Source organism: Lepisma saccharinum, chromosome 2, assembly GCF_977018435.1.
Source record: "Lepisma saccharinum chromosome 2, izLepSacc3.1, whole genome shotgun sequence".
Lineage (NCBI taxonomy): Eukaryota > Metazoa > Arthropoda > Insecta > Zygentoma > Lepismatidae > Lepisma > Lepisma saccharinum.
Window position 1 is genome coordinate 113,177,984 of NC_139230.1, and position 26,462 is coordinate 113,204,445.

The following is a 26,462-nucleotide window of genomic DNA, read 5'->3' on the forward strand; positions in this document are numbered from 1 at the left end:
GAAAAAAAAAATCACATTTTGGCTTATTATTCAACTTGTATGGCACACAAGAACATGAAATATGTTTCATTCTCTTGAGAGTCCATTCTTTGAAAAGAATACTAAAGTTCTCGCCTTCTCTCCAAAATATCGGGAGAAGAGGGGGCAAACACCAGATATTTATGTTTTTTCCATTGAAATTCGGGGTACCTGCCCCCCCAAGCCCCCCTTCCTCGGTCCAGTGTTCTGAATTGTACTCGAGCCCGACCCTGTGGCCGAGTGGTTAGCACATCGCGCTGCGACGCCAAGGGTCCCGGGTTCGAATCCCGGTCGGGCTTGGTTGTTTGTGAATGTCCATTCATCAATTTCATCATTTCATCACTCATCCCCATCTTCGCAACTTAGCCAAGAGGCACAAAACGCGAAGTAAAATAAACTAAATCAATCAATCAATCAATGAATTGTACACGGTTGCATACGCTGATGTTTTAGCTGCAAAACAAAAGTTATCCGAAGTAGATTGCTCCCATAGTGCCAGAGTTATAACAATTTTCCTCCAAAGAGTGTTCGAATTTAAAATTCCCACCGAGAACCCCGGGCGAGAGAAATTCCTCTCTCTCTCTCTCTCTCTCTCTCTTTCTCTCCTCCTGCCATCACTGGTTTCTGGAGCAGTGGTTGTGTTGCACATAAAAGGGGCCTAAAAGTTGAGGCCAAAACTTGAGAACGAGATTTCCTGTTCCCGTGCAGAGTTCCATAACGATATCTTTAAATAAAAATCAATGAAGACGAAATTCCCTGACATTTCCCTGACTTTTTTTGACACCTCAAATTCCCTGACTTTTCCCGATTTTCCAGGTTTTCCAGGTCTGTCGCCACCCTGAGCAAAAATGTGAAGGTTAATAATCCAAATCAATTAACCAATAGTTATTAGGAAGTAAAACCAAATTATCCATACTTATGTCAAGAACAGAGCTGTATAGGGTGTTTGGAATGTACAATGAGAAAACAAAAGACAACATAAAACCCCACAAAGGAATATTCTCGAGCAGCCAAAGTGACAGATTACTTTTAGATGATTGGTACATGGTCTCACTACCAAATGTTTCGGATTCGAGTTTCAGCCTGGACAAAGGTGTCGTCACTAGCCATTCATCGTTATGGTTGCAATTTGCCTGGAAAGCCAGAAAGATTAAGTAAAATTAGAATAATAGAAATACACGAGGATTACCTTAGAAACTGATCCGGGTATCAGAAGCACGTCTTGGGGGGCTTCAGAAAATGTCAGCCTTTCACTACAATGTATAATATAAAATGTGGACAATTTATGACGTGTTCTCGGATTTCCATTGCTTAACAATCTTTCTCGTTCGATGATAAAAGAATCAGCTACAAAAACAAAATAAGGAAACTAATGCTCACATGTAAATGCAGTATGAATTACGAAAATCTGTTTATGAACCAAAGTCATTCGATATCGTGAAGTGTTGAATAAAACTGCACAGACAGTCACCAAAGTCGCTGTAATTAGTTTCCATAAGAAAATAAATTCTTGATATAATGTCATTAACAGAGCATTTGAGATGAATCAGTTTGCCTAGATAAATAGAGAGAGAGCGAACGAGAGACTTCTTGTAACAGTTTTTAATTTGCATGTTCCAATGTTTCATACTACAGTATTGAAAAAATAAATCTTCAAACCTTCTTTTGTAACACCAAATAATTTTCCTCACATGCATTATCAGTTGTTACTGAGGTTTGTAGGGAGTATGTGTTTAGTGGATCCTTCTTGCTACTGTTTTCCAGAATACCTAAGTTGGTTATTTTGTGACCTTTTCCTCAGTCACATTTGCGTCTCGGAGTCCGCAGGGAAAGCACATAGAAGGACCGGAACGTTCTTGTGTGCAGCTGATTGTCATGTGGAGAAATGTCAATGCTTGTTGCTGACGAAATACGAACACGAAAAGATCAACAAATTACAAAGTTAAAAATATATTTGGACTGAGAAACTAACGGCCTTTGAATGTTTTGAATACATGTAATAAACGAAGTACTGACATAAAGTAAACTTTGTCTTTGCCAGTCTTCCACAAAAGCCAGTCTTGATGTATTTTTTTTCTCTAAGCATTGTTTGGTACATTCACATTGCGAACAGAATGATACGGATAATCCATTTAATCCATTATCCATGACAATTACGCTATTTTGTTGCAGTTTGGGTAGAATATCGACGAACCACGTCTCAAAGTCTTTTCTCGAATGAAACAACAAATAAATACTTTCTACAAAACAATCTTTGCTTCCTACATACACAACAACAAACCTTTCATTTCTAGCTTAGATCTGAACTCTGAGCCTAGACGGAAAGCATACCAATGTGACAGGCATGTATCTAGAGTCGTTTTCACGTTCAGAAGACACAACGGCGCTTATGGAGAAACTTCACAGTGTTGCCAATACAGCGCTAGCTCATGTCGCCGGGAAATGATGACCTTCCTTCACAATGAAGGTGTTACATATTTTGTATATATAATGATAATTATATGTAATTATTAATATTAATATTGTACTGTGAACGTTACAGTTACCCTTTTTACTATGATCCATTGCGATCACTACACACGCGAGTGTAATGCACGAATATGACACTTCAGAAATCACTTAAAAAAGTAAAAATCACTGAGAGCTCACACAACTGAAAACACTTTTTCGGGAGAGGGAAAAAGTCTAAACAGACCAAAGCAGATCTATCACTCAAGTAAGGGGAACCTGGCACATGGGTTAGATTAAGTTGCAACCCAAACAAACAAGTGAGTTATGGCCCACGTGAACTGATAAGACGTGAATGACTCAAGCAAGGCATGTCATATTTCTATCTTGAAGCCCCATATTTTGTCACGTGTTGGAAAGCCTTTCAAGGGTTAATATGGTGTCTATGAATTTATGTGTACGTTGGAAACTGAAAGGTGATCTTCATTTCAGTATTAATGTCGACAGTAATGTAAACGAAAACAACGTGTATTTGCGACAGCACTAATGTTGATCACAACAGCAGCATTGGAAATAATTGTCAATTATTAAATTTAAGTAATTTCAATTCTATTATAACAAACAGCATGAAGTTCATATTTTTACTGAATGGAAATAAAATAACTCGAAAACTTGGTGGTGATTAGCCGGAATGCTGCGGTGAGCCAGCTCAAGATGGCCAGACAACGTCTCCTTACTTTGCGCGCGGTTCGGGTTAAAAAGAAACTCCAAATGCATGGAAGTAATATTTCTGGGAACCTTTGAGTGGTTATAAAAAATAATTTCATTATTTTCTCCACAACTTTGTCGCTGGAAGTTTTTACTTGGAATTACAGAACAAAAAATGGCCAGTGATGACATTTTCTACTGCACGAATATAAAAAATCTCCACATACTTTATTTGAATATTTTTTAATGCAAATATGCTTTAAAGTATTGATAAATTCTGAGTACCACCGTCACTTATGACAATTAAAAAACAGTGTCAATTTTTTTCATAATGAAAGCTTCAATTTTACGGCATGTTTCAATGTTAGGAATGCTAACAATGTAAAAATTGTGTTTTCACAGAAAATTTGCGTTTTTAATTTATCTAAAATTATGTAAGCAAGTTACCAGTTTTTTGTGTTCACCATCGTATTCTCTACAAAATTTCCTGCAAAACTGCAGGTACCGATTTTACTTAAGCTAAATTTGTAAATCCAGAAATTTGACAACAGTGCGCTCGTATTTCCCATAAGAAAAGCATTGCCCATAAGAGCCCATTGTGTCTTCTGCACGTGAAAACGACTTTAGAAATACATTTGGGGGGGGGGGGGTCCGACCAAGTTTCTCAATAATAATAATATAATTAGAATAATTATATTGAATTAAAATAATAGTATTTGAATATGTAAATGAATTAATATTGCATTGTTGTCATTACATGAATTGGTAAAAAATGGTAAAATATATATAAAAATATCTATCCATTATGTAAGTCACGTGTGTTTAATATCGCCAAAATTTGTGTAAAACAACAGCCCTGGCAAGAAAATTTATGTCAAATAGACATAGAATTGGATATTTATTGAATAATAAAATAAAGGACTTAGATCGTATTGTAATAGGCAAAAATAATTGTACTGTGATCGCTTTTAATTGCCTATTGGAACTGACTAAAAGTAAGTTTCGTGATTAACATTTCATGCATAGTATCATACGTAGTAGTGTGCATAAATCTTTGGAAGCCGTATGAGCCAAATTCCTTGCCTTTCAATAAGTTCAGCGGGGTATAACCATCGATTGTAGTCACGGACAATGCTGGCTTGTAATGAATACATTGACTTTCAATGGAATCGTTACAAGCCGGCAGTGTCCGTGACTGTACAACAAATGATAAACAATTTTGAATATTTAATTTTAGTACTTGCTAAGTCTTCCGGGAGGTGGGGGTCCGATTCCCATGGAACCCCCCTAAATACATGCTTGCATGTGAAACAACTGCTGTGCCCTCCCAAGCTTTGTTTACAGAATGGTCGAATCCAACATTAACTCACTTTCACAGCAATCCAATATCGCTTTATTGGTGCAGATATTGGTGGAGCCAAGCAACAATGTCGTCTACGAATGCTTCGTTATCTCAATACAAACCCAGTTCATACAAAATACCCATCATTGTTGATGTGCTTCTGGATCACGATCTCAATCAATTGCGGCAGCCACTTTTTCCACTGTTGGAAATTTAGTTTTCCCATTGCCCCTAAACGTTTTTGTGACAATTGAAATCGGCGTTTCATCAGAAGTACATCGGAAATACGAATATGTTTACACATCGCCCCCCCCCCACCCATATGACTATTCAAGGTTTTCCCTTTACAATGTGATTTAAAGTAACACGCAAGCGATTGGAGCGGAACACTTGCCCGGATCTCGTTCGCTGAGGCAACCAGTAGACAAATGTAGAGTCGCTCTTACCCTCACTTCGACCTGCAACCCTGCTCCGAGATTTGGGTCAACGAACCCACGCATATTTTTTTAAATTTTGACTTGCAGCAAACAATCGTACCATATAATCAACAGGTTTTTCAGAATCTAGCATCTGTAATACATTTCCATGTACTGCATGCGATGCAATATGCTTCAAGTAAGGAACTATATTTTTGTGCTCAAGTCTCGCGAACTTGTCGCTTGAAGGCGTGTTGCCATGCACATTCATTATCTGAATCCAAATCAGTTTCCTACAGTTTATTATGTTTATGTTTCATGCTCATTTTAATGGTTATTTATTATACGTTATTATATTCTGCAAGAATCCTCTCATTGTGACATTTTAAAATTCCTTCCCTTCTATCTTAATCTAATGAATTTCATTCCCTTGTTTTTCTTTTTTCCGAGTGCAGACAGTGAAAGTATGAATGCTGTAGGTTTGCAATGCTGTTACGACGTCACTGTCAAGATAGGTTGCACCTTAGTATACTTATATCACTGTATTTTAAACCATTTTTGCCACTTGCCTCATAATGCCCTGAATATACATTATATTATGTGTTGCTTACCTTTGGAATTTTGAGTTCTTTCATTTCTATTTTGTCATCTGTTCAGTGTGTCACAGACAACTAGTATCAGAAGAACGAAGTGGGTAGACTAAATTGTAGATGCCAACTTGGTAACTAGATCTGCAAATATTTGACATGCAAGCTGAGACAAAATTCGATATGACCACTTCCACTTGAATTCTATTTTCTTTCTACAGTTTTCGTATCATTTGTTTACTTCCTGTTGGGTTACAGAATGTTTTTTCTCCTCTTGTTTTACGGTACATAATGTAGCTGATTGTAGCTATGTCATTTTTCACAGAATATGTGTGTTCCTGGCAACCCTGTAACGCATCGCTTCACGACGGGATATGATGTCACAAATGCTATCAAATGTTGTGTTGGGTTGTCAGCATCCAGACAGCAAAACGGGCTTTTTTGAATGACTGTAGCGCTGAAACGACGCTCAAACAAGAAAAATGTTACTGAGAAAATGTATGTTTTGATGTCCTCTATAACTTTCCGTGGTCTGTGGGTGCCATTAAAATGACACCCGGGTGGTCCAAAAGTCAAGGAACGGTCACATATCATGAGAAATACACATCAAATCGGAAAACGAAAGAATACATGTTGAAAAAGTGAAAGAAAGCTATTCAGTGATATCACACTTGATTCCCCACCCCCACCCCCTGTGAAATTTTAAATGGAAACCCCATTTTGTATTGTAGAATCGGAAAGAGGACTTCATTCCGAGTCCAACGAGCTATCAACCATCCTCCTAGCTCAAAAAAAAATTGAGAAAGAGTGAAAGCGATTGCAGATTCGGAATCTGCACGTCAAGGCCTTTCAATAGAGTATATGGTAGACCCCTTAACACATTCGTGAAACACTGGGAAAGGTTCTACATAGCCCCAGACTCAACCTAGCCACTCAGTAGCCATCAAAACCTACATCCCCCACCCACAATCTCAGCCACATAATTCTGACATTTTCTATTCCGCCCCCCAGCCCTCCCTACAGGAAACAGTTAAAACACTGGTGAAAGAGCCTTTTCATCTAATCTTCTCCCACTGTCTGGCTACAATGAAGTATGACACCATATTTTTTTCTGTATTTAAAATGTAGACAGGATGTGAAATATAGAAACACTCATTTTGTGTGATAAGTGTTTACTGTTTCATTCCATACTTATTTATCCATTCTTCTAGCTCCTGTCCTCTCTTTTTGCACACACAGACACACACAAATATATAAGCACTGTCATTTATGTACAAGGGTAAATCGAAAAGTCTTTGCCACTATTTTTTTTTTTCAGCTGAAATATTAGTGTGATGGCTGTAGAACTCAACACGTCCATATCGTATGAGCAGCAAAGTGTTTTTCATTTTCTATGGAGCAAGGGATGAATGCCCATCGAGATCCATAGGGAAATGCAGTCGATGCATGGGGACAAGTGTCTCACTTTCAGAAGTGTGTGGTGGTGGTGGTGCAAGTTCGAAAATGGCCAGGAAGACCTTCATGACAATGAGCGGTCGGAGCATCCTCATGTGGAAAACAGGACCGTCGACAGACTTCAGTCATTCAAATGGGAGATTCTGGAGCATGCACCATATAGTCCAGACCTTGCCCCCAGTGATTTCCACGTGTTCCGTCCACTGAAGAAGTTCTTGGCAGGATAGAGGTTCATTTGTGATGACAAAGCAAAGACTGCCGTCCGGCAGTGTTTCCACGATCAACCAGCCATATTCTACAACAGCGACATCTCCAAATGAGTGGTGTGATGGAACAAATGCCTGAACCACTGTGGTGACTATGTGGAAAAATAGTGCAAGGTACATAGAAGAATTCCTATATTTTGATTTCCCTGCATGTTTATTATTTCGGCTGAAAAAAAATGGGGCAAAGACTTTTAGATTTGCCCTCGTAGTTACTGATGAATCAATTACCCCAATGCTCACCCAATAACAATAGCTGTTGAACATGTGGAGAAAATATGTTCAACTGTTCAATAGTTTCATCCTACTCATAATTTGCTTCATATTTACTTCAAACTTATTATTAAACCTGAAGGTACAATGGAGAACATTACCAGAACATAAACCTTGGTATAACTTTCTCATTATTGTAATTTTAACAATTTTAACAATAACAAATGACAACTAGAATGAAGCTTTAATCTGTAGGAACATTTTAACACATATATGTGAAAACTAGTTCACAATGAAATCTGGAATGAGAAAAAATAGTCCCTCATTCTTACCATGAAAGCAAAAATTAAAATTATTGAAGGCACTTACCTATTTTGTGGACAAGATTTTGATGGTGAAGGTGTACTTAACCTCACTGAGGCACTACAGGACTCTGCTGAAGATTCAAGAGGCTGGCATGTCATTGGTTGTAGTGGCTGATAAATACCTTTCTGCTGTGGTGACATTGAGGGTGTGGGGGAAGGAACCATGATAGTTCTTGATGCAACTTCAGAACACTGAGATACATCATCTGAAGATTTAGGTATGAATTGAGGTGAATTTGATGTAGTTCTGCTATCAGTACCTAAAGATGTTCCAAAATTCTTTGCTCCATTTCCAGACGATGACTGCATACCTGGATTACTTGAGTCAGCATCTCCACTAGCATTTTGAACTTGATTATTTTTCTTGCGGAACTTTGTACTATATTTGTAAAAATCAGACATTTCGAAAGGTTTAGTTACTTCCCAGTAAGGTTGCCATTTTCCAGCCTGAATAACCATGTGATTTTTTGGTGATTCAAAAGGAACAACTGTATCAAAAAGCTCATTTGCTGTATCACTTTTTGCTTGCAAGAAATGCTGGTCTGGTGAATTTGCTTTCGGACTGCTATTTACTGTGCTACATTCACTATGAAACCTTGGACTATTGCTTACTGGGAGATTATTTACATTATCTGAAGGAGGTGGATGACTGGATGGGTTCTCATTTGATGAGTGGGATTTTACTTCACTAAGTGAATGTCCACTGGGTCTTCTTGAGGATGAATGGGAGCGGTGGGAAGGTGTGGGGGAATCCAGGGATGTTTCATACCATTCCTTCTCTTTCTGCTTCCTGTTTGATGTTTCTTGAGGTTTGTGCTGACTAAATGATCCTGAAGAATGAACATCATTTCCTCGAAGAGAATCTTTAATGCTTCTTGAGTCGGTATTTGAATGTGTGGCAGTTTCTACGCTACCCAAGGATTGAGCCCTTAGCAACCCTCTGTCCACCGAGGCAGCTGTAACATGACCTAAACTATGTTCAGGATATGTTTGTCCAGGTAACAATGCTCCACCCAACGTATTAGCAAACTGTGCAGATGGTTGACATGTGGAAACATTGTTGTTATACACCTGCTGGTATCTGTGAGTATCTTCAGTGTCTCCACCCCAATTGATTGAATGCGATGGATTTTGGGCATGTTTTCTTGTTGAAGACCCAACTGTCACATTAGGATCACGGCGTTTTTCCCTGACGTACAGAACATTTTCCCTTGAGTGGTAACCCACATACTGGATGTTAGCTGGAGCCTCTTCCATAGAACCTTGTAATGCATCCAAATCATCTACACTGCGTGATTCAAGACATGGGCTGCTGTGGGCTGTGTGCTTCCGTCTATCAAGGCTACCAAATCTAAAATCAAAAAGCAAGTATTACAGTTTCACAGGAAGTAATTCAAATAAATTAACTAAAATCAAATCATTAAAATTTTAGCATGTTAGAAGTAACTGTAATATTTGAGAAAATCTAATTGCATATCACTTTATTGGGACCTGAAAGGTTAAGTGTTCAATTTGAGAATGTAAAATATGGGTTCCACTGTATTCTCTAACACTTTTGATATTATTCATATGAGTGATCATATGTATTAGGGTGGTGTGAAATAACCCACATTTTGTATTCATGAATGTCTAAGGGCCCAAAAAGTTATGGTTGATGGTCAGTACACTACAGCTAAAATAGTTTTTGCTTCAGCTGTTTTTTCATACTGAAGTTTCAAAATTTTTAGCAAAACATTAGAAGCAAATACATTTTGTTCATGTAGTTTTTCATTTATGGACTCAGATAAGTGAAAGAGGATTACCAAAATGTATTGATTAATCACAACAAACCCCATAAGTACATGGTTGCTGTGTTCATCTTGGCAGAAAATCACCCTTTCTTGTCTGAATTGGGAACTGTTTAAAACTGGTGCATGCATCATTCTGAACATTTTAGCTACTGAATATGCAGATTTTCTGGCTGCAAAATGACACAGTGTGTTCTGACACAACACAAGTTACATGATTCTTGACAAACTCTCAAACAGCACATATGCTCTACCAATTTGTTGTACCTTCACCATCTGAAGCAACTTTCCTCTACCTGATATCCAAAATACGTGGCCTATGAAACTTGCAGCAGATCAAAGACTCAGTATTGAACTTGTAAACTTAAATGCAGTCAGAGCATGTTTCAAGTTAGGTGTGGATTTCCAGAAGTAAAAATTTGCAAACAGAATGCAACACGCAACTCCCCAAATCAAACAAAAATTGAAGTCCCCCTCTCCCCTGCAAGGCTGCCCATAGGCCCAGGGGTCTGCTATGATTAATTGAAACATTTCTATAGTCTGCTTTCATTTAATTGAGGAGCATAAATGAAAGAATAAAAACTGGGTGAACAAGATGTGTTTGCTTCTCGTTAAAAATCTCTGATACTTGGATGCAACAGTGGAGATGGAAGATATTATCTTATTTAAAAAGATTTAAACTACAATTTTTGAGCAGTAGGATATTTTCAAATCCAAAATTTTGGTCATTTTGCAACTCTCTAATATTTAGCTTGCAAGTATCTTTATGAATTCAGATTCCTACGGACATGCTTGTGCATTTCAGCTATTTAAAAATATTTAGAATAATTACGAATGTTATATTGTAAATAGGTGGATGTGTTGGGTAGTACTTAAGAAAAATCTAGGAAATATTAAAATTAAATTTATTGTGGATGCTATAACTTTTATGCCAGCTTTATGAAGCTAAAACAATGCAATTAATCAGTAAAGAGGTTTGAATCTCACGTTTTGTACAAAGAACAATAACTTTTTTCCAATCACAGACAGACATTGCTGAGTTTTCTTACTTGCTTTTTCTTTTCTTGATTTTTAGGAACCAAACATGTGAATTTTACTCCATTGGGCTTTCATTGTGCAGGTCTGTCCCCTTTCCCTAATGGCTTTGGGAATATGAGGAAAAGGTTTGTCAGGAAGGTTTCAACTTGTATTCATGTTATATTTTGGGAAGGATGTACGCAGGTAGAAATTGTAGGACAGTCTTAGGAGTTATATGCAACCAAATAGATGAGCCATTAGTAGAAGTTGAACTGCCTTCATTCTCTGGAAATCATGCAATTTCATGAACAGCAGGAATGGAGGGTTGAGCTTTAGTTTTAGCGTCAGGAATGTTCATGAGCAGGCAATGAAGAAGTTTCAGGTTTCAAAGCAGAGTTAACTCAGTTTCCCCACATTTTTTTTTCAGAACAACATAAAAAAGAAACAAGGTGGACTGTTTCAGGAATGTAACACATCACGTTAAAAATTGTAAGACAACATGAATAGTGAACAACTTGAGTAAATTTCTAAAATGATACTGGGCAGAGATTTTAACTAGAGACATGCATATTTCGTTTTTGATGAAAAAATAATTCATTGTAATGTTAATTTTTCATGTTTTTGAAAGGTTTGAGTTGCATTTTGCTCCCACGTTTTGTCACAAAATGATGTGAAATGAACTGCAAAATGTGTGCCTCCACCGGGTACTGAACCAGGGATGCTTGATTACAACAAACTGTTTAACAGAGATTTATGACATATAAATTCTTAAGTTAACTTAACTTATGACAGCGGAATGAAATAAAAGGAGCCTAAAATCCTGCCAATCATTGAATATCGCCGAACTTGTGATGAGTATTGCACCCAAGCTGAGCAGAAGCATTCCACGAGGAATGCATAAATACTTACAGTTATTTATTATAATCTTATATTACATTATTATAGTTGGAAGAGGTCGGAAAAAACCCAGCTTTTTTGGGGAAAAAAATGGAGTTTGTTTCAGCGACACTTTTGGTTGGGCTTTTTTCGGCTTTTTTCACTAAAGTGTCTTAAATCAATTAAAATACAGCAGTTGGCAGTATTTTTCCTGTTCCATGGTTTTCGTTTATCTCCCTACTGTAAAATAGACACTCATTTCTAAATATAAAGTACAATTTACAATGTGAAATTCATAGCTAGAGATAAACAGTGTTTTCAAGAAAGCTGACTTTTTTGAATGGGCGGTTCATTCCGAGTGTTCTCTTCATATTTCGGTAGGCTTATTAAATATATCTATGTAGTATAAACATATTCACATAACTAGAGTAGTTTTGTATGTGTTTTAATACAACCTAATAGTAGAGGAAAAGGTCTAAATATGGGCCCCCGTTTTATGTTGTCATTTTCGGAGGGAAAAAATTAATATATCAAGCACCTGCCTTTAAAATGCATATCTATGAAATATATACTTAAATGTAATAGCATGCTAAAGTATAGAAGGTCTCCATTTTTTTTTTAAAAAAAAAAGCAATTTCCAAAAAATGGTAAAATGATGTATTTCAAAATTGTGGTCTAAATATGGGCTACTAGTGGCAATATCACAAAAAGTAATTAAAATTTTTAAAAAACACTCCTATATCACTAAAACATTATAAAATTCATATTTATGAATAATCTGTTGTTTTGAATGAGAAAAATCGAAATTAAGAAAAACATCCAAATATTTGTTGAAAATGTGATCTCAACATTAGACCTCATGTCATAGCCCATATTTAGACCATCACGCTATTTTTCTTCTTCAATTTATTTTCGCTCTCTGTTGTACATATTTAACAAACAAATCATGGCATTATAGAAGCCCACATTTGATTTATGTACCACTAATATTATAACCTAAACAAAGCAGATGAGAATTCAGAAAACACTGAGTTAAAACATACCTGCAAGAAGTTTTCGGAGGTCGCAATTCTATAACAGCGACCAAGGCCGAAACTAAGCACCACATTCTCTTGCAAATTGGCACCGCAACCTTTGTCCTTGACAGATAACCAGTTCCCTTAGCCTCTGCCAGGCTGCAGCACCCGGGAGCGCTAATAACTCCAAAACCCATATTTAAACCTTCACCCATATTTAGACCTTCTCCTCTATAATATGATTTTTCAATGTTTGAATTTTGTTATACGAACATGTACATGAAGCAAAAAAGAAAATACTGCTGCACCTTTTGAAAATCTAGTATCAAATCTCTTTACATTAAAATTTGTGTTTAGTAAATTATATATTTGTATTTTGGCTTTCCAGTACATCATGTATAATTTGGTTAAATGGCCGATAAATCTGCTCACGGAGCAACTAGTGATGTATTTTGGCTGCTTGTTGCAGTGGTTCTCAACCTTTGTGAGACCACAGCCCAGTAAATTTATTTCTTACATGTCAATGCCCTAATCTCAACAATTTCACTCATAAATACATTTCTGATCTTTAAAGTTTATATGGAAATTAATATGCAACCTTAATTAATATTAATATATCAAGTATGGCATAATCATAGTTCAATTATGTATAGACTTGATGTGAAATATAAAATTAATTTAAAAAAATAGTCGTCAACCCATGGGTGCAACGGACCATTTGCGACCCGGCGACGGTTGAAAAACACTGGCACTAAAACTGAAGTAAAAGCAAATAAGACGCGCAAATGGCAAAAAATAATCTGTTAAAAATATGTGGACTGGACCCACAGTTTGAAATGAGATCCGAAGCACTCTGCCTCCACAGAGGATTCAACCTCAGACCTCTTCTTATTACAAGGCAACAGCATTACTTTATTCCACTCCAGGGGTCATTCATGGTTATAAAAGGAACCTTCTACCAAAAAGAAAGCCTTTTTCCATCAACAGTACTTGCAATCTGTTCTCTTGTGATTTGCAGGCTAAATTAGATCTTAATCTCTGATGAAGTAGCTAACATTCAGAATGAAGCAACACATGATAGTGGAGGGTGTCACACTGAAGTGACAAGGGCCCCTTCAGTCTAAGCAAACAACCACCATGCATGCACAAACAAGAGCTTTCAGACTGAAGTCACAGATGACAAGCGACACAGTCTCCTTCAGTATAAAGGAAAACATTCACCGTGCATGCAAGAATAACAGACCGAAGCGGCACAATACATGCCATTGAGAAAACAGTATAGTCCGAGCAACATGCAACTGACATGTTTAGCTTGTTGCCGTGCTTCAGTTCAAAAGGTTGAATCGATTACTGAGGGTCTGCTTCCAAGTGACACATGTCACTTGTTGCTTTGGTCTGAAAGTTCCCTGAAAAAAACGGTACAGGCCAAGTGACAAGCGACACTTGCAGCTTATGTTGCTTCGGTTCAAAAGGTTGCATTTACTTCTAAGGGTTGCTTTCCAAGAGCCACGTGTCGCTTTTGTCTCAAGGCTCCGTTAAACAGGATATATACACAAATTCATGTAATATGTATTCTTCTGCATATGTGTTGTGAACAGTAAAGATTTTTAATTGTACCGAAACATCGAATATCTTGATATTAACATTTGTTTCATATTTTATGATAAACATTTATATTGAGACACAAACATTTAAAAGCTTGTTTTAAGTCCATTTCATGGTCGGATGTGCTCATCAGGACTACATGTTTAGTTCTAACCCTAGCTTACCCGTGCCATATGAGAAACTTACATACCAGGGGTGGCTCATAGGTCCACACTTTTTTTTATCACTAAAATTCAATAAACATTTTATAATTGAATCACTGCTGCCTTTCCTGATTATATATGTGCAGTTATTTATCAATTATAATACAGAAATTACTATCATTAATAAAAAATAATAACCAGTCATTGCATGAGTGTCTCACATATATTTTTATCATTCACTAAAACTCACAAAAGCCATAATATTTTTCATTAATGCTTTTTAGTTTGCAGAAGTGTGGTTGTTTATTAAATATATTAACTACAATAATTACCATCATTACCAACCAATTGTTCACTGTCACTGGCATGAGTGTCTCGAATGAGAGACATTCAAAGATGGCGCCTGATATGCGCACCAAGTGCATTTTGCCTCCTAATTACATTACATTTGTTTTTATGAACAGAAGTAATAAAGAAATATTGGGAACACCCTAGGAAACAAAATAATTTTATTTTCAAACAGTTGAAAAATCTTAAAAATAGAGGTGGTGGGCCTGCAACTCCCTCACCCTAGGGCTACCATATTTTGAAATGCTAAAAAGAGGACATTTTCTTCGAAAGCCACACACACCATCAATTTATTCTAGCTGAAACACGAAAGAAACTTTGCAGCACTTGCTTTATCTTCATGTTCACTGCCAGGTTTCGTGAAAAACTGAGTCAGTTTTGTAGATGAAGCTTCACCTCTGACGGCTCTTTTGTGCTTTTCACACTCCACGTGTGCTTGCAAGTACAGGAAAACCTCGTTAATACGATATTGGTTAACACGAAGTACCCTTTAATCCGAAGTTCTTCCCATTCCCCAGCCGATAAGATAGGATTTATAATGTATTTCAGTACGGATAAATCGAAATACGGATAATTTTTAATACGAAGTTGTTTACAAGACCCTTCCGCAAAACTGGTTTCGCTTAATTCGAAGTAGACACCTGCGTAAGTCGACAAGAGAAGATCGAATGTGGAGAGAGCTTGGACGTTATTTTAACTTGACCTTGACATGTTTCCTTGTCCTAAGAGCTGCTGACAACTCCAGGGAAGTAGCCCGAGATGCCCGCTGGACATTGACATTCTTTGTCAATGTGCATGGGAGGTCAAGCTCTTTCCCCGCTGAATGCGCCACCTTGGAAATATTCACCAGTGCTAGATGAGAAATGCGAGATAAGATCGCATGAATGTTCCAAAATACAAGACGTGTGGCGCCTGGAAGTCTCGCCCATCTGTCTAGCCCTGAGCTCGAGATACAGCAATTTCCCGTGAGTGAGCAACTTTTGGCCTGGTAGCCGACAACTTCCGGTAACCACTTTCATTAAAAGCATGTTCTTTGTGTCCTGTAGAACTTCATTAAAAAAAGGGAAATAATCAGAGCCGCATAAGCCAACTAAAGATTGTCAACCCGCTTAATGCATTGTCATCTAGTTTTCCCGCAAAAGTTGACGTCGATCTTACGTATGTTGCAGGAGCAACTCCAGTTTCCCGTTTCATACGTTTCCCAACTGTGCCGGTCATAAAATTTGCCAAAACAGTGTTTTGTTGTCTGTGTGACTTCTCCCCTTTTGCTATGAGCAAAAGGGGGGGGGGGGGGTGACCCTTGCTAATTGTTTCGGCCACAATTTTCTTGCTCGTGTGCGCACACTGGCTCCTTTCCTTTGGCATCTAAAAAAAGCAAACAGTTCTGAATACCTTCTTCAAAACGAACAAAAACCGCATGATAAGTAAAAGAAAAGTGACCCCCTTCCTTCTCCTACAACAGCTCATTATCCGCCACTGGTGTGCATGGTAATGCGATAATTGCAGAATTCAGGTCCCTCTTTCTTGTTTGAATGCAGCTGTCTGGATAGGAAATATTTCCCGTACTATTGTCTGTTGCATGGTAAAAGGTAATACAAGGATCATTTTTTTTTCACACTGCTGATAAAAGTTCGATCTTTGACAACTGCGTTATCTTTAAAATGACCATGATTTCCCTTCTGCCACCTGCTGCTCTAACTTCCAGCCGGTCTCATTGTGTTTACGCTGCAGCTGGCGCCAGTGTTTAGTCTAGCCTCTGGAAAGCTCTCGCTGCGAAGGAATAAGCATCATTGTTTTGAATCTCGCAAAGCCATATAATCCCCGCTTTTCTTCAGAACCATTAGCGTGCTGCTGTTAAAAAAAACAACAAAAAAAAAAAACCGTAATGCTCAATGTAGGAATACGAGAGGAAAAGTTTTCGCGGAGCGAGTGTTTGACCTCCAGAATACTCCTGAAACCTACAATAAATTGTACATTAATCTGAAAATACGCAAGTTTCGTAAAGCTTGTTTTTAGTTCATTTTATGCTGATGAGCTAAGCGGGATTAAATATACAGTTTAAAGTGGGATCCAAACCAGAGTGATTATCGAATGTGCCGTGCAAACAGATCGCAAGTTGTGTGTTTACTTTTTCAGAGTGGATTACAATGCAAGTTGAGGAAGAGTTTGAACTGATCCCTGCAAAGGGGGAGGGGGGGCGATTATGAAGTTAACTGAAGCAAAGAATACGTGACTTTTTTTATGATGTCTTTTTAACAGCCGAACCAGAACGAAATTTACAGCCCCGATTTTTTTTGTTTTTTGCCAGGGAAAGGTTGTGTTCTCTCCCAACAGAATCTTCTCTTACCAGTTAATCCTGTAACGGACAATGTTCTAGTGAACGCACATACCAGTTAATCCTGTAACGGACAATGTTCTAGTGAACGCACATAAAATCCAATATTCATTCTGTCCGATTATCTCCCGTCTCTTGCTTGCGCCAGTAACTACCGTCAAGATTCTTCCGAGGTTCACTTCTTGCAGTAAACAAGATTGTTTTCCTTTCCCTAGGTTTCCGTGCAAACGGGTTTCTTATGAACTAAAATTGTAAGAATTTCATGGAAGAGCAACGACTTTGCACAATTAAAAGAAACTACCGTTTGTTAAAAGACTTTTTGCCACAACATGCATTCCGTGCATAACCGGTTGTATAACTAGGCAGGATAAATGGTGTTAACAGTCTCCTTGGAATCTTTGTGTTCGCGTTAAGCTCGTGTTCTCATTTTGTGTAACATTTTTTACACTTTCTTTAAAACGTACAATATTATTGTATAGTACATATAAAGCTTATTTTCTGAGCTACCACCAAGTATAAAACATCCTTTGTGGGGGGAATTTATACTCTACTTTATTTACACCTGAAAACAGGCACCATCTTGAAAAGTTTGGATAACTCGAAGTCGTTTAATACGAAGTTGACATTTTTTGGTCCCTTGAACTTCGTATTAATGAGGTTTTCCTGTATAGCCCTCCTTTGTTTGCCACAGACACACATGTACCGGGTTTACAAGCCATACACTCGCCTTCAAAATCTTCTCTACCACGTCTAAAACATGAATACTTTTCTTGTAACTCATTAGTAAACTTGCACTTTCTTTTAGGCATATTAGTAGCTTACTTCGTGTTCACAAACTCTAACTTACACTTCGAAACACGAACAAACGAATGACATGGAAATCACATCGACCGGAACTTGAAACTGTAACAACAAACTACTAACGCTTAGCGCATCGTCCAGTACTGCCAACATCAGACGTTTAATGATTCGAAAAGTTGTAACTTCGTGATCTCTGACCTATGATGATTGGATAAAAGTAAAAACCCGGACATTTTAACAAAGTAAAAACCTGCCCGGACGCAAATTTCAGGGTCCGAAAAGAGGACATGTCCGGGAAAACCAGGACGTATGGTAGCCCTACCTCAACCCCTTCCTCTTGGTAAGCTACCTAAACCATTATGAAATATGTGTCTCCTGGGATTAGCCAATATCTGACTCTTGGCTGCTACATCATATCAATTTGTTCTAGCTAGTTGCAAAACATGTCACTACAAACCTGTAAAGTCATAACAGTAACTTCAAGTGAAATAGGTTAGATGTAATTGGTAAAAAGACAAAAAACAAAAAAATCCATTTCCCCCCCAAAAAAGCAGTCTTTTTATCGAAAAAAAAAAAATTCAAAAAAGCCAGCTTTTTTGCAATTCTACATTATTACGACACTTTGTACTCGGTAGATAATAAGAATAAAACAAACAGGAGAGGGTGGAACTTGATTGATTGATTGAGTTTATTTTACTTCGCGTTTTGCGCCTCTTGGCTAATTTGCGAAGATGGGGATGAGTGATAAAATTTATGAATGGACATTCACAAACAACCAAGCCCGAGCGGGATTCAAACCCAGGACCCTTGGCGTCGCAGCACGATCTGCTAACCACTTGGCCACAGGGTCCGGCAGGGTGGAACTTGAATCTATGATGTTTAGTTCTTCACGAAAAAGTATAACAGGGTGACCCTCTCACCAACTGCTCCATGAGATTACTAACGTGAAACTTCGTAAAACATGCTGATCTCAGTGAAAACAACACCATATGCTGGAGTTCCAAACCATTTTTCGGCACAGATCAAGAGGAACAATCTTAGGAGGGGGGTGGGGTGTACAGTAGGGATGGCCAGATCCGGATCCTGGCAGATCCGAAATCCGGATCCTAAAATTTTTTGGATCCGGATCCACAGATCCGGATCAAGAACTTTCGGATCCAGATCCAGAATTTTCGGATCCGGATCCAAAACTTTCAGATCTGGATCCAGTACTTTCGGATCTGGATCTGGTACTTTTGGATCCGGATCTGGAATTTTCGGGTCCGGATCCATTTTGCCATCCCACATGCACTTCTTTGGAAAGTAAGAATGTGTTTATAACATACTGTTACCTGCTAATATACATATATATAATATACATACACACACACATATATAGTGTGTGTGCGCGCGTGCACAATTTGTAATTAATTAATACACTTACAAGGGAGGTCTAAGTCTCCCCCTCCGATTTCCATGAAACTTGGCAGGTGTTTAGAGCCCCCCTCAAATGTCAAGATGAGGAGAAATTGAAGTGGGGATCTGACCCCAAAACCACGTAAATATGGCATAGGAAGAAACAGGGGGCATAGGGCCCCTCTATACACCTGCCACGTTTCATGGAAATCGGAGAGGAACACAGGGGTCAGATCCCCACTTCAATTTGTCCTCATCTTGACATTTGAGAGGAGGTTGCCCCCTAGAACAATTTTTTTGCCGAAACAAAAAAAAACGTATTTCTTCATTTGGGCCCATTTATACACACACCTGCCAAGTTTCATGGAAATCAGAGGGGACACAGTGGTCAGATCCCCACTTCAATTTGTCCTCATCTTGACAATTGAGTGGGTTTCACCCTGTAAAACAGTTTTTTAGCTGAAACAAAAAAAAAAAAAAAACACGTATTTCTTCCTTTGGGCCCCACTATACACCTGCCAAGTTTCATGGAAATCGGAGGGGGACACATAAGTCAAATGCCCACTTAAATTTGTCCTCATATTGACATTTGAGAGGGGGTTGCCCCCTAAAACAGTTTTTTAGCCAAAACAAAAAAAACACGTATTTCTTCATTTGGGCCCATTTATACACACATGAGTCATTCCATGCCAAATCAACACAGATATGTGCAATTTTTAACCTGACCATCTCCGATTTTCATGAAATTTGGGGAGTTGAAACTATGCATAGAACTTAGTAACTATGAAAATTTTTAGTCTCGTGCGTCTTGTAATTGTTAAATTATTCAAGGTCAAAATTTGCAGAAATTGCCTTTTTTGAGCCCGCTTAGCTATACTAAATGTACTGTAACTCTGCCCCTATTTCACCTAGGAAGCTCAAATAAAGCTTATTGTACAGGGAATTGAATAAGCTTTCCCGTGATATATAAAAAGCCTACCTTTGGATAAAAATATAATTTTGTCACGTGACCTTGACTTTTGACCTTGAATATCTCAAACATGTCATCACCAAAAATCGCGAAAAAAATATATTTGTTCCCTCATACCATACTCTAAAACATACCAAAAAATCATTCTGGGACTGCAATGGGATCAGAAGATACAAAATAATATGTGTAACTATGTGACTGATAAAAGCCCCATTACATGAACTATGAAGAGTCAAAAATGTCTCTTAACACCCCCTACAAAATGTGAATGAGTTATCCTGGGTATAATTGGTCATTAAAGAAATAGGTTAGGCACAGGGAGATCCCTAGCCGTGTGTGTCAAGAGCAGATCCGGCATATTGTTGACCGCCATATTGAATTCAACGCAAACATTTCAAAGGAAAGGGAGTGATGTGATATATCAAATCAGGCTAGAATTTCACAAGAAATGAAGTGACGAAGGTTTATCCAACATATATTTAACCAGCAAAAATTTATTACTGCATGCTTGTAACCATTTTTTCCTTTTCGAGTTGTTAAAAACAAAGCATTGGAATGCTCCTAACGTGTTAGGAACTCATCGAGATCACGCTGACATCTTGGGAGAGAAAGAAGTATACGCACCATTGCATATGATTTTAATCAGCTACATTCACCAAATAGTTGAATAGTGAAGAATATTGGGAAAAGTATCTCAAACAATTACGTGACACTTCCTTTGGAATGAAAAATTCTTCAGTGACGAGACTAATTTTTATGTTCACGGTGAAGTTAATAAAACTAATATGCAATACCTGTGATTTGCTCAGTCGTGTTGCTGGTAAGCTAATTATGTGGTATAATGTATGGCGAATGGAAATGGTTGGTCCATATTCAACAACGGAACCTTAAATGGTGAGGGCTTCTTGGATTTGTTAAGTGAACAGGTTTTTTCACCCTTCCTTACGGGAGTGTTTTGAAACAGGACAGTGTGTGACCACACTATGTGGACATTTTTGCAATTTCTTCATGGTAATTTTCTAGGTAGATTGATGGGCACACGGGGATCTATTAAAAGGCCTGCACATTCCCCAGATCTAACATCTTAGGAGGACTTTTACTTTCAGAAACATTTGAAGAGAATGGTGCATGCACTAAAAGTCCCTGATATTGACCATCTGAGAGAAGGCATAGTTGCTGCTAGCGATGTTGTTGCACATGCTACATTGCTAAATGTTCTATGCGAGTGTAAGAGACGTCAACGAGTGTTCTCACAGGAACATTGACAACATTATAATGTGCATATATCATAAGTGAAAGATATGTGTATAACTTTTTGCTGGCGTAAGATACGTTGGAAAATCCTTCGTCACTTCATTTCTCGTGAAATTCTAGCCTCATTTGATATATCACATCACCCCCTTTCCTTTGAAATTTTTGCGTTGAATTCAATATGGCGGTCAACAATATGCCGGACCTGCGCTTGACACACACGGCTAGGGATCTCCCTGTGCCTAACCTATTTCTTTAATGACCAATTATACCCAGGATAACTCATTCACATTTTGTAGGGAGTGTTAAGGGACATTTGACTCTTCATAGTTCATGTAATGGGGCTTTTATCAGTCACATAGTTACACATATTATTTTGTATCTTCTGATCCCATTGCAGTCCCAGAATGATTTTTTGATATGTTTTATAGTATGGAATGAGGGACCAAATATATTTTTTTCACGATTTTTGGTGATGACATGTTTTGAGATATTCAAGGTCAAAGGTCAAGGTCACGTGACAAAATTATGTTTTAATCCAAAGGTAGGCTTATTATATATCACTGGAAAGCTTGTTCAATTCCCTGTACAATAAGCTTTGTTTGAGCTTCCTAGGCAAAATAGGGTCGGAGTTACAGCAGATTTAGTATAGCTAAGCGGGCTCAAAAAAGGCAATTTCTGCAAACTTTGACCTTGAATAATTTAACAATTACAAGACGCACGAAACTAAAAATTTTCATAGTTACTAAGTTCCATGCATAGTTTCAACAACTCCCCAAATTTCATGAAAATCGGAGATGGTCAGGTCAAAGGCTGTGTTGATTTCGCATGGAATGACTCACATGTAACGACAACCGTGTATACTCTGTCTTTCCTCGACCAGCCCTGAAGATGACTCCGTGAAGGAGTCGAAAGCTTGGAAGAACTCCGAAGTGTTTTTTATCATGCTGTTTGTGTGTTATTTTAGTGTTTTAACAAATATGTTGCCGGAACATGACGTAAGAAGTTTTCTACAGTCATGTTCAAACTAGTCGCCTTTGATGTGCACACATTTTTTTATAAATTTTTATTAAGACACCCACTAATGTACGCTGGCAAGGGAGATTAGAAACTGTTTTTTATGAAGATCCTGAAAGTAAACAAAAGACTCTGAAGTGATAAGGATCCTTGTCTTGTATTGTGTCACCTGTTTATTAGTCTGGTGACCGTGAAGTGAAGTGTTGAAGTGATATGGTGCTAGTTATGCATTGTGCTTTTTCTAGCGTATTCAACCACAAAGTTAGCTTAGCAAATGTTTTCTACTGCACAGTGTGTATTTATTTATGATTCAAGTGTGTTAACTCAATCAGCACATGAAGTTCAAAGGCAATTTGAAACAAGATTTCTGGATGTAGAAGTTCCACACAATTTTTATCTCTTGAGGTAGATTAAAAAATGCTGTATACAAGTCAAATCCACCCACCCTGGAAGAACTGAAACGTAACATCAGCTAAGAAATTACCAACATTAATCAATGGGAACTGCAGCGAGATATGGGTAACTTCATCAAAAGGTGTCAAAAATGCGTCGGCAATGAAGGTGGATAGGTTCAGCACCTTTTTTTATAAATTGGTAATTAAATAAATCACTCTTTAAACTAGTTACGGAAACTTGCGCACTTGATTCACAGACAGTCTACAGTGCCGACATAAGGCCATGAGCACCTCACTTGCTGATGATGTGGGGGTGTACACTTCAATGGTTTCAAAGCATGAAAGGCAACAATTTATTCATTGGACTTACCTATCTCTATTCCACCTAGATGATCTTCCTTCCAGACTTGAGTGTCTTGAAGGAAGATCTGGTTCAGTTTCACCATCAAGTTCATCTACAGAATGGAACACTTCAGAAGGATGACCTTGGACATGATTGTATGGCCCTTGAGTAGCTTGTGTAGGCAAACAGTCAGTTCCACCCAGGTCATACTTGCTCCAATAAGGTGCTATTACTTGCCCTACAAAAGAGTGTGAACATTTCTAATAACAAAAAAATACCCTTAACAAAATAAGCTCACTACAATCAAGCTTTTTTTTTTCATTTCCTTGCTTCCATATGAAATATAAGCAGTCATTTACTTTCAATCAGTTCATGGTATTCATTTTCACAATTCTACCCTCTATTAAGAAGACACATTTCACATGAAATAGTTTTTATAACTTTCAGGACTAAAGAAATACAGTTGTACTGAATTTAGAAAATGACGTATTTATAATGAATATTCTCATGTAAAGTTAAATTTAGTAGAAAAATTATACTTCAAATCTACAGCAATCTTGATAAGGAAAACTAAGACAATCCAGCACTGTAACAGAATAGCTACAGAAAAGTTGCAACCAAAGTACCCTATTATTCCAGGTTTTCAGAAACAATAAAAATTTGAGTAGCCAAAACTTCAGTCAGACTCAAAATATTTTCATGGTTGAATTTTCTTTTCTGTACTTGAAAACGTTAAAATAATAAAATCTGGTACAGGAACGCTATTCGACAGATGCTGATTTAGAATGAAACAAAAAACTGGAAGGAATTTTTGGTGTAACATCATATTTTCTTAAAATTCCTTTCTGAATAAATATGTTCCCACAGTGATGGTGGTAGAAACCCCACATTTAGAGAGATTTGAAAGAAAAAATACATGTACAAAAAATATACTGATGTTAAAGCTCTTTTATGGACTTCAGATAATGTTAAGTAAACAAACCAGCATACACCAAAAAAATCTCGACTTTGCATTTTTCAGAGGAGCAAGATGAAACAATACAAAATGCAGGAAATATGTGATCAAGGAAAATTTTTACATTTTGCTCCATAGGAACTATGCAGATTAAATGTATAATGCTGGAAAAAGTAAAATCCAGAAATGTAAAATTACGGTTTCACTTTACTTAGAATTTAGATCTTGTTTGACATGAAGTTGCAAAAATTCATATTTCTATTTCTTAATGCATATCTTGCATGGCAGATGGCCAGGTGTTAAAAAAACTTTGCCACTCAACAGGATTTTCTAATTGTGCTTATAAAATCAAAGTTTTTTAAATGTATGATTACCAAACATGTAAATGCTTTGGAAAGAACGACAACAGTATTTTTTTCTTAAACAATGATGATTGAACATCAAATAAGTTTCTTTGTGATCAATCAGTGCTGATTTAGTCATTCTAGTTTTTGGACATTTAACCACTGTTATTTTTTAAAAGAGACTTACCTACGTAAATCTCTTTTATGTAGATCTCACCCATAGTCTCTATAGACTATTCATATACATTGCACACCAACCCCCCGCTTTACGTCAACATGCAATCCGGGGTGGTCCAGTCCCCGGGGATTAAGGTGGAAACCTAACGGTGCCACACAAAGTCTGGATTGTGACCTTGATGTGGTCATCTGATGAAGTGGAGCGTGGGCCACTGATAATCCTCCCGTAACTTTATGTATATAGAGGTCCTTGTGACCGACAGACACAGTGGAGCCTAGGCCACCAAGAATAATCCTCCAAGGCAACCATTTATAAACCATTTATATGATCTAACAGACTACACGCTACTCTGAAGACGGAGGCAGATTCAGCCTCCGAAACATAGGTAAATCTCTTTTAAAAAATAACAGTGGTTAAAAGTTAAAAAAAACTAGAATGATCAAATAAGCTGCATACTGTAAGTACTGGTTTATATTTTTTGGTGCATCAAAACAACAGAGCAACGCATACATTCAGCAAATTCTACTGCAGCTGCAACCATCAAACTCAATAAGCATAATAATAATAATAACAGAATAATAAACATCATTAATAATTTTAGAACTAAAATGTACTTACCACTCTCTACTCTATTGAGCCTTTCATTTTCTTCATGAAAATGCAGTGCATAGCCTATGTATTGCGGATGTTGATAGAATGGAAAATATCCAGTACTTCCATATCTAGAAATAATAAAAAACACATCAATGTTAACAACACTTCAAAAAATTATTTCAACCACATAGAGGGTGGCCTAAAAGTCATGCTACTATTTAAAAAAAACTCAAAACCATTTTCATAAACATTTTTTTTTTCAGATAAAAATGGAGAAATTTAGCACAACTCACTAAAACAAAATTTTAGAGTTTTATTTTGAAACTCTGTGGCCTGTTGGGCACACACAAAGAGTACACATGTGTCATTTTTGAGTGAGGAATCCACCCTCTAAATCAAAAATTATTCATGTAATTCAATGTTTCCAACAACAGGGTTCTGTAGTGGACTTGCCACAAGTTGGGAAACCACATTCTATGTGAACCCTGAAAAAGAGAAATAATGTTGAGCCAAGTATTCAACAAGCTGCAACATCTATTCAATGCCATTACCATGAGCTAGAACATCCTGACAGTGACACTAGAAGCTATCTATCTGTGCATGTACCCATACAAAATGCAATTAGTGAAAGACATAAAGTAGATACAGTTATGTTTTTCAGGGGACGAAGCTGAAAAAACTTAAAATGCAGAAAAATCTAAAATCGAGGAACATTTTACAATATTTTGCTATGTTGGGACCATCAAGGCTGAATGTAGTATAATGTGGGAAAATGTAAAACTAAGAACATAAAATAAACGTTCCACTGTAGTTAATAGATAAGTTAATGTCTGATATTACCATATACTAACCTTTGGATTTGCGAATAAGGTATCTGGTGGCTATGACTGTGTTGTTTCAATGGCATAGTAAAGCTATTATATTGGTGTATTTTATGGTTCACTGGTTCCTGAGATGCAACTACTTTATTCTCCAACAGCTGGGCATAGTGATTATATGTTTCCCAATACTGCCTTGATGATTCATGTTGCTGGTACACAGATACAGGTATCTGTGAGATTGGTGACAGACTTATACCCTCATCTTGCAAAATGGGATCCCGTTCTGCATCATGGCCAGACTCATCAGCAGGGACTTCTGCAAGGAGAATTTCAAATTTCAGTCAAAAATGTAGGTTTCATATCACATTTCTACTGCTTTACATTAATTGTATGTGAACGAATATAGAATTGATGATACATACAAAAAAAAGCTGCTTGTTTTCAAGATCTCAAAGA

General features: G+C 37.4%; 1 protein-coding gene across 2 annotated transcripts in view; it reads right to left on the minus strand.

The window, feature by feature from the left end:
• The window catches only part of sstn (stepping stone), a 113,045-nt gene that overhangs the window by 19,601 nt on the left and 66,982 nt on the right, over positions 1 to 26,462 (minus strand). For both annotated transcript variants that reach the window (XM_083117553.1, XM_083117554.1), the window contains 4 exons: positions 26,037 to 26,322; positions 25,210 to 25,313; positions 23,142 to 23,352; positions 7,820 to 9,166 (listed from right to left, as the gene is read on the minus strand). In XM_083117553.1, coding sequence (XP_082973679.1) covers positions 7,820 to 9,166; positions 23,142 to 23,352; positions 25,210 to 25,313; positions 26,037 to 26,322 — 1,948 coding nt within the window. The remainder of the gene's footprint in view (positions 1 to 7,819; positions 9,167 to 23,141; positions 23,353 to 25,209; positions 25,314 to 26,036; positions 26,323 to 26,462) is intronic.